We start from the raw sequence: 9,036 nt of genomic DNA, 5'->3' as shown, positions 1-9,036 counted from the left end.
GTACAATTACAACCAGACGCGTTAAACATTCACATGACGAGCGTAATCATGCAATACTTTAGTTTTGAGGACGTGGGTTAGTCTGTAGACTATCGAATGAACAGATAAATGGCTCCAAGCGTTATTAAGATCACCCCCTTATGCAGCAAATGAGTATGATCTTAACGATAATGAGCAAAATGATCGAGTATATCACTGCGTCTGACCCCGACTGTGCATAGCTAGCATTAAACAGCGTTCCGCGCTTCAGTTTAACTTCATACTTCTGTGGGGCACACAAATATAGCCTTATAGTGTAGTGTTTGAAATAGCGCGTACATACTATACGGTAACGTCCAATAAAGGTCGAACCGGAGTGGTCGTTTATGTTAAATCCAGACTTATATAATAAATGATTCTTTAACCTGTTATGCCACCGTGCCCGCTGTATTTCAGTATGAATGTTCACCACTGAGGGCTGAATTATTTTTATTTGATGCTTAAAACATCCCGCTTCAGGGGAGCCTTGCAGTTGGTAGCAATACGTGGGAGCATTTATTACTGAAATGCCTTAAAATGTATTTCAGTCACTGAAACCAATTATTTTTCAAAATCGATTACAGATTTGAATGGCTATGCAACTAACGAGGGATTCCGTACGTTTTCGATTACCAGAAGTCTGCTGCATAGACTTCTGGCAGAATAAACGCGCTTATAAAGCTGATATCAAAAATTAGTTGTCAGTAAATGTCATAGCCAATATTTGGCAAAGTATCAGTCACAGCCTCTTGATCCGTGCGGAGAAAACGGCAGCATCGCCTAACCGTGACATTAAGCAGCGGCAACACCGAAATCTTAGAGTGGGTGCCGGCAAATACATAGTTTTCGTTGTTAGCTACCAGCAAGGTACGTCCCTAGAAGGCCCCTCTGTCTGAGCTATTCATGTTACCTTTCACTTTACTTCGTATTTTATTGAGCCGCGTGCAGCGTACAAAACTGAGGTAATCAAATTATATCTCATATTTAGGTAAAAAAACTGCGTTTGCGTGTGGTATGGCCTGAACTTTTGCGTTCGCGAAAAACAAAGCAACATGAGCTACTTATATAAGGCTGACATAAAACTTACCCCTTTTTTTCCGAACGTGAATTTGGGTTTATATGAATCTGCGTAAACAACTGAACCATTTTCCTATACAACACTTCTATTTTTCGACCTCTACCAAAACCAAAAATACGAACATTACGTTTAGCTATTTTACCTACTCGTTTCGCTCCTAACAACAAAAACCAAATCATTTTTGAGAATCTTTAAAGAACATTCGATGTTGTTAATGCAAGAGCACTCAAGGCAGATTGTATCTCGGATGTACTTTGTCTCATCTATCTGATCCCATTTACCTCAAATGTCTGAGGAAAGGAGCGGGGTATTTTCTTCCTTTTGCCACTTGTAAGCCATGATAAGAAGTGGATGGTTTATGTTTAATTCAAATTCAATTCATTTCAATTGTTTGCTTTAATTCATTCCTGCAGGCGGCTGCTAGTGGGTGGTTCTATTATGACACTCCTTGAGGGAGGCCCTGTTCTTCTCCGAATATTGCTTTCTAATGTTCTCCCATTAATCACAAAATACAGCTATAACGCCGCTGTGAGGCTACGGTAGCTCACTCAAATTTTCATGCATGACAAGTTTTTTTGTCGTGGAGTCGTTGAGAACAGCTTTCGCTTCTGTTTCAGGCCAGGACGAATTTTCTTCTCATTTGGGAACATTTGAATAACTGCACGGCACTTTCCCAATCGTGTGAGGAGCTGACACAATACATCATATATGTTTAGGTAAAAAAAAAAAAAAAAAAAGAACACTTGGACTTCTGGTAATAAAAACAAGTAATACATATCATTTCTGTGCGAGACCAAATATTAATTTGGTTTGTTTTTTTCTCGTTTTCTTACCCGGCTTTAGCTTCTTTTCACGTATCTCTCGCTGGCAATCAGCGGTACTGAGAGCTAACTTTGAGCGCATTAATCAAACCCGCTATCAGAATTGGCGACCGCCCATTTTCTTCATGTTCTTTTTATTCGCGAGCGAGATGCGGAACTTTAGTTTGCGGCGCCTTCCGGTATTACCTTATGTCTGATCGGACACCGTGCGACCGGCACTGTCAAAGCAAAAAAATGACGAAAGCGTTTTTTCTTTTAGTTTTTTTTATATGCTCTTGACTGAAATAAAAATAAAAGGGCAGGCCTGCATGCGGACGAGGTACGATTTTGACAAAGTAGTTGATATAGCAGTTAGGTGGCGTGATTTTATCGCATACTAATGTAATATTTCAGATCGGTAAATGTATCCTATGGGTAGTTATCATTAAGGGTCTCACTGGCTATCACTATTATCAGGTGTAAGAGGCCAAAAGCATTCTGCACTTTTTAATATTATGCAATTTCTTAATCATCACTTTAAATGAACACACTTCAAGAACACCTTTCCGCTGAAGAAAAAAAAAATAACATGCAATTGTACTATCTGAAATGAAGAAAACCTTTGCAAAGAGAGATATCTGTAGTTTATGTTTTCGTCAAGATGCGTTAAAAGGCCATCATAAAATTAAGTTTCAAAGCAGCGCTTGTTGGAGATTTTTTTTTCTATATCTGGAGAGACATCGCAAGCATTCTTAAACTCCGGACCGTTCTCAAGAGAAATTTGATGAGACTTCACATGCACGAGATCACAATTATAATTCGACAAGAAAGAAGGAAATACTCGTATTGCGTCAATGATGTGCTCGGCGCAAGACATGCACCAGGGCATTACTACTGATCCCGTGAAAAGCAAAAAGCAAGCCTTTGAAAGCTGGAACACGATAGCCCTTGCGACGAGTTCGCGCACACTGTCTAGAGAATGCACTGACCTTGTGATGCGAGCAGAACCACGCCGAGTAGAGTCCCAATGAGAAAGAAGACAGAAATCCTGGCATGCGATCCAACGGCGAGAGTTGTTCGAACAGTCACGGTGCCAGCAGACGCTGCTGCGGTACGGCGACAATCCATGTTTTTTGCTCTGTTCTTTCTATCCTGGACACCACCAGAGAATATTTTGTGGCTTCCTAGAGCTCTGGCACGTTCGGCACTTCGAATCAACCCGGGCCAAAAAGCATGTTTCTGCACAGCACCACAAGAAAGAGCAGTCACAGATTCGCCGTCAGAGAAAACCGACACCGCTGTCACACGCAGGACACTTGCGACGCAGTCTGCTTCGCCCCAGGACACAGTCTCTTTTTTTTTTTCGTTTTTGCTTTCTTTCAAATCGGCAACTCGTGCTCAGCAGTTTAGAGAGAGCCGGTGAGGCTACTCCGAAAATCGAAAACTGTGGTAAGCACTGTCCGCATTCGTCTCGAACCGCCGATAGACCAACGGGGCAAAACAGCCACCACCAGGTTGAATTTTCGCCGCGACTGGCAGCCGCGAGGCTCCCGGACGAAGGCAGCAGCAGCGTGCGGTAGAACCGACAAGAGACGCGATCGACAAATGAGCGACGCTAGCGTCGCGTCGCGGCGTCCGGGCGTAACTGAATCGATACGTCACACGAACACGTGACGCGCACGAAGCCAATGGCTGCCGGCAGGGTGAAGAGTGGCGGACGCGGGCCCAGCGTTGGAACTCCGGCAAGGGAAGAAGACGGGTGCAGGCTGAGTGGAAGATCCGGCGGGATGTGGATCTTTGGAGAACTACCGGTGGAGCGGCGCTTACGTACTCGGCGGCGAACTGCGTGGTTTTTTGTGTTCGCCACGTGACCGCCAGCTTTTTAATGTCGTCATTTATTACGTTACGCATTAAACAATAAAAATAAATCATCAGGGATAGACTACAGTAAAATAGAGATAAAAATGCGAGCAAGTTTAATGTTTTTCTATTCTAACGCACACGGATACTTACACAACCACATAAGTCCCCAATGTAAACACGTTCATATAAAATTGGTAACAGGGAGGAACACTTCAGCTGTGTCTCTTGCTTTCAAATTCACATTCCAATCTAAGCTTGCATCCAGTGAACCGTTCAATAATTTTTAGTGAGTTATCATTATACTTACGCAGAACGCGCATATGTGAGGCACCGAAACTGATATGCCCTTTACGAGCGACGAGCAGGAGAAAAAAATTTTTTTCTTTCCAAATGAATGTCGAACCATGGGCAAGATTAACAAAATACTTTGCTGGCCTGGCCACTGCTTTAGAGCACTGCAGCATCTCGGTGCCCGAGTTTGTTCACGTGCACGTGAGTGTGTCCATTTATCAAAAATGCAACAAAACACAGCACAAGCGCTTCGAATGTCGCTGTCCTCATCTCTTCCGACCAAGTTTCACTAAAGATCAAAATAGGTGGTATTTACTGGGAACATTTTGAGACCTAGCCTGTAGACGGGACAAGCACAGAATGACGTCCCGCGCAGTTCGGTTTACGCAAGCCCATTTCCATCTCCTATTGATAGCTGTCCTGTACAGCTTCACATTATAGCGCAGCCTACACATATGAGGAGTGGTTGTGCCATGCTTTGTTTTCTACGGTTAGCATGGATGTTACCCCTACTTTGTCCGTATGGTCTACCACAGAGTACCCCCGTGCTTGGTGGCGACTAGACACAAAAAGCGCACGAGTTCTTGTGAAGCATTGCGATATTAGGCGCTTAACAGTGCTAAGTCGTATGCCACTTTTAGCCTAACTTGAGTACTGCTTTGGGCATTTACGCAAACCCAAGCAAGACCAATTTTGCGCAGAAAGGGGTGTGGAAATGTAGCAGTTCAATGTCTAATTAAATTAAAATTACCGGATAAAGTAGGCTGTGGTGAAGTTGTTCTACGGAGCATTTCGGCAGCCAGCCATGTACCATTCACAAGGAACACCCACCAATCCCTTCTAACACTCCACCTTGCAGTTCGTCACATCTCCACGTACCCAGTGTAAGCATTCAGTAGACTAAGATCATCAAATTTATTATTGAGGGTGAACAAAACTGCAGCTTTCTCGTGTCAAGTACCAGGATTGTCTTTTCAAATTTTTGTGCAATCCTTTGATAATAATGCGCTGGTATTATAGAGGACATGCCGCGGAAAGCGTAGTGTGAACGATACGAATGAGGTAAAAACAACGAACGCTGATACGTACAATGTACGCCACCCAATGCCATGTAGGTACAGAATTATCAGGGTATAATTATACAAAACCATGTGAATGCCCCAATCAGGTGATATTTGGCAGGAGACACGACCGTCTAGGGATAGGCAGGCGGTTTGTGTAACATAACTATACTACGTGAAGTGGCACTGGCTGCCAACTTGTGCTGATACTTTGGGACAGAAGGGTGATATGGCACTCGATGTTGCTCAGGAGTCTTGGATCTCTAGGTAGCCACGCTGTTTCTAAGCTGCATGAAGACGTGCGCACCGTTCAGTAGAGTGCGGCTTTATATATCTGAAAGTTGGTCTTTCACATGTGTATGAGTGGAATAGATTGACGCAGAAATAGAGGCAGTCTACAGCCGGACGAATTCTCGACCGTAGAAAGCTACAGCGGGGGAGACATTGCTCATTTAGGACTACCTCATTTTAATACCGACTTTGGGTTAGACGACGTCGAAAACGGGGTGCATCGTGTTCACAAACTAAAACAGTACATGTGAGCAGATCGCAAGAAAAACTAACCGAATCATCTGTAGAAGGTAAGAAAGATGAAAAATCGAAACAACCAAAATATCTCGCCAAGGTAAATAAGAAACTAAATTTATACAGATGCCTGCTCGGCTATTTCCGTCGAGCAGCCAAATGGCGAATCCATACTTCAGCACGAGAGCTTATTTCGGGTTAACGTGGTTATGTATGACCATGGGTTTTCTTCGCTGCATGAGCGGTTGCGGCCGGAGCAGTTTTGCAAAGTTCCTGCAGTCCCAAATAGGGGTTCAGTGATTGCTACCTAAATCACAAGCAGTATGACACCTAGAAAGTTTTCTATCGATTATTACCGACGACGTTATGGTTGACGGATACCACTGGCCTCATGATTTTGAGTAACCCATCTAAAATATCTGACCGAAACACGCGCGGTGATCTATTAACTAGGATAGCAATGCTAATTTCATGCAGTAACTGGGTTTATTTTTAGATATGCGCCATGTCGGGTAAAACCTTCATGATTGCAGGCACATGCACACGAGAGGGGAAAAGTTTCAGAGGCTGCTTAGAGGTCCTTTTCAGAGTCACATCGAGATGTAAAGATGATTTATTATTAAAGGAGTAAGCACGTGGCAGTCGCTTATCTGACACAAACAGCTGCGAACAGCTAGATTCAGTATCGCCGCTCACTCGATAGCATTAGTTTTATAAAGGTTATCGTTAATGACTTTTTAAGAAGGAACAGTCATTTTGTAATCAGTTTTGGGCGCAAAGGGCAGCAGTTTGCCTTTTGCAACCATATACGTCGCCTGCCGAATCGACGAGTAGCTTGAAGAGGTGCAGAAGAATTGAAGACAACAAACAACCCCTTTCTTAGATTAGCATTAGTAGTCGGTATATATGGAGAGGAGTAACCACATTTATTACCGAGAAATTAAGAGGAAGAAGGTTGCTCCCACGTCACTTACGACGTCACTGAAACAAACCATGATAACAAACTGCGCTCAGTGATCCGAACCTTGTGACATCACACATGGCAGTATAGTTCCTCTGCGTCGTAACTAAGTACTCTTCTAAGACAGTCTCTCGCAACTCCCGCATTGGCTTCCTGCTTCAGAATCAGCCACTGGTATATATATCCTGAGCTTGTATGCTTACACTTTCGAGAACACGAAGCTTCCTTCGTTACTATCCGCAATTGGGAAGGCCTGCTGCTTAGCGAGCATGTCTGAAAAGCTAAAACAGTGGCCACCGCTACACGCACATGCATGTCACTACCGAATTCTTGACGAAAATATGCCGCCTAACGAAGATACCTCCGGAAAGCTCGTAGGGTTCAGCGTCACTTGGTGGCAGGTATCTTGTGAATATTTTAATATGTGAGCAACAGAGAAACAATTAGAAGGGTTCAACGCTGCCAAACCGAATATGGAGCGAAAGCATTAGCTGCGGGTGACCGAGTGTCGTTCTTCTTCTTCTTCTTTCTTTTTCTTTTCCTTTTTCTTCTTCTTCCTCTTCTTCTCACCGGCTGGGGGCCACGGACACGGATACGGCACACAGCGACGAATGGTTAGACCTGGCGTAGTAATAATTTCACAATAAAAACGTTATCACAAAAAGTGTGCGGCGTTGGAACCTCCGTGTAAAGCTTCGGGGTGAGTAGTAAAGGTGGATTGGCCCATTAGGGAGGTCTGCTGTACTTCCCCAGCTCAAGCTCAACGTCGTGGATAGCATTTCTTCTACTTAGTGGCTTCTTCTACGGAAAAACTGCTATTGGAGTAATTACGAGAGGCATCGAACGCCGCAAGGCACTTATTTCCGGCATTCCCAGAAAAGACCACTAAGACCCTGTCCCAAGGTAATACGGGAAAGTTATTTTGCACCACTGGTTCAATGGGTGGCCTGTAAGAAAAAAAGGGCAAATCGCGAAACGGCTTATCTTTTTTCGTTACTTCCGCGGCAGTACGGAGCAAATATTTCAGTAACTTTGTAATAGCTTCGCATTTTCCAATGCCTACGTCACCCTCATATCGATAGTGGGTGGAACAGCGCAAAAAGACGAAACACACAAGAAGAGACGCACAACAGACGAGCGCTGACTCGCAACTGATTTTTTATTAGGAAGAAAGCGGATTCTTATACAAAAAATATGTCACATGATGTTACAAAGAACGAAACCCTTGACCAGGCAAAATTCAAGAGATATCTTCTTCCTTCATCAACCATGTGGAAAACCCTATCAAGCAAGACCAAACATACAAGCCCCCCCTCCCCTTCTCCCCAACGGCCCGTTTTACAAATTATTAATTATCACCAAATTGTACCAACTCGCCCAACTGTCCATACTACCCTCATATCCGCCAAGAAGCATTTCATTTTGCAGAGGATTTGGCATAACACTAGATACACGCCACAGAATATTCTGTACAAAGACAGGCCTGTTTTGAGGGGAGCTATCTAAACTGTTATTGCGTGTCCACGTTGAAAGGTTTCAATGGCATCCCTTAGCTCGTCGTGCACAGTTTATTATTTAGCTATGCAATTCACTTTTGCGTCTTTGGTGAGAGTGGCGAAGAAAGTTGTTGCCTGGATGACCACAACCTCTAGCTAACTTCTGAGTAGCTAATCACTGTCGCAACATATTCTTAAAAATGGTCCCCAAAACTAAAGTCATTCCATGGGACATACTGCAAACAATTGTTTAAACATTTTAAGCCCAGAAAGGAACGCTGCAAGCGAGGACACACGTCCGACAGAGCGGTAGGATTGAGCAATTGCTATCTCTGGTTCGTGGCTCGTTTTATCCATCAGTTCGAAGCCTGTGATAAAAAGCACGTACACTTCAGCTTGCTAACGTAACATTCAGAGCCTACTCTGTTACCGCTAATACGCGAAGTACGAGTATTAATCACTGTCGCAACTTATTCTTAAAAATGATCCCCAACACTAAAGTCATTCCATGGGACATACTGCAAACAATTGTTTAAACATTTTAAGCCTAGAAAGGAACGCTGCAAGCGAGGACACACGTCCGACAGAGCGGTAGGATTGAGCAATTGCTATCTCTGGTTCGTGGCTCGTTTTATCCATCAGTTCGAAGCCTGTGATAAAAAGCACATACACTTCAGCTTGCTAACGTAACATTCAGAACCTACTCTGTTACCGCTAATACGCGAAGTACGAGTAACCGGCCTCCAGTGCTTGCTATGTAACTTTAGAAGCACCTGACCTTTTGTAAAGCTGGAGTCTGGGCCGTTATCTTGGATCATAGAGTTCCTTACACTAACTAGAGGGAAAGCTGAGGGCGCTGCACTTCAGCCACCATGGGCGTGCTAAGAATCATGGGCCGGTGTGCTACTTGTTGCGGGACAGTCGTTTTTTCTAGGGTACGTGG

At 43.9% G+C, this 9,036-nt stretch overlaps 1 protein-coding gene across 2 annotated transcripts in view; it reads right to left on the bottom strand.

The window, feature by feature from the left end:
* LOC146198552 (protein amalgam-like) overlaps positions 1 to 3,514 on the bottom strand; it is a 325,920-nt gene extending 322,406 nt beyond the window's left edge. The window contains exon 1 of one of the 2 annotated variants that reach the window (XM_084594050.1): positions 2,886 to 3,514. In XM_084594050.1, the coding sequence (XP_084450176.1) occupies positions 2,886 to 3,024 (139 nt within the window). In that variant the 5' untranslated portion in view covers positions 3,025 to 3,514. The remainder of the gene's footprint in view (positions 1 to 2,885) is intronic. The other variant, XM_084594049.1, reaches the window with a different exon arrangement.
* Positions 3,515 to 9,036: the final 5,522 nt, after the last annotated feature.

This window comes from Amblyomma maculatum, chromosome 2 (genome assembly GCF_055883805.1).
Source record: "Amblyomma maculatum isolate TAMU_Amacu chromosome 2, ASM5588380v1, whole genome shotgun sequence".
NCBI lineage: Eukaryota > Metazoa > Arthropoda > Arachnida > Ixodida > Ixodidae > Amblyomma > Amblyomma maculatum.
The sequence above is the reverse complement of the archived record's forward strand: the minus strand, read 5'-3'. Positions and strand labels throughout refer to the sequence as shown.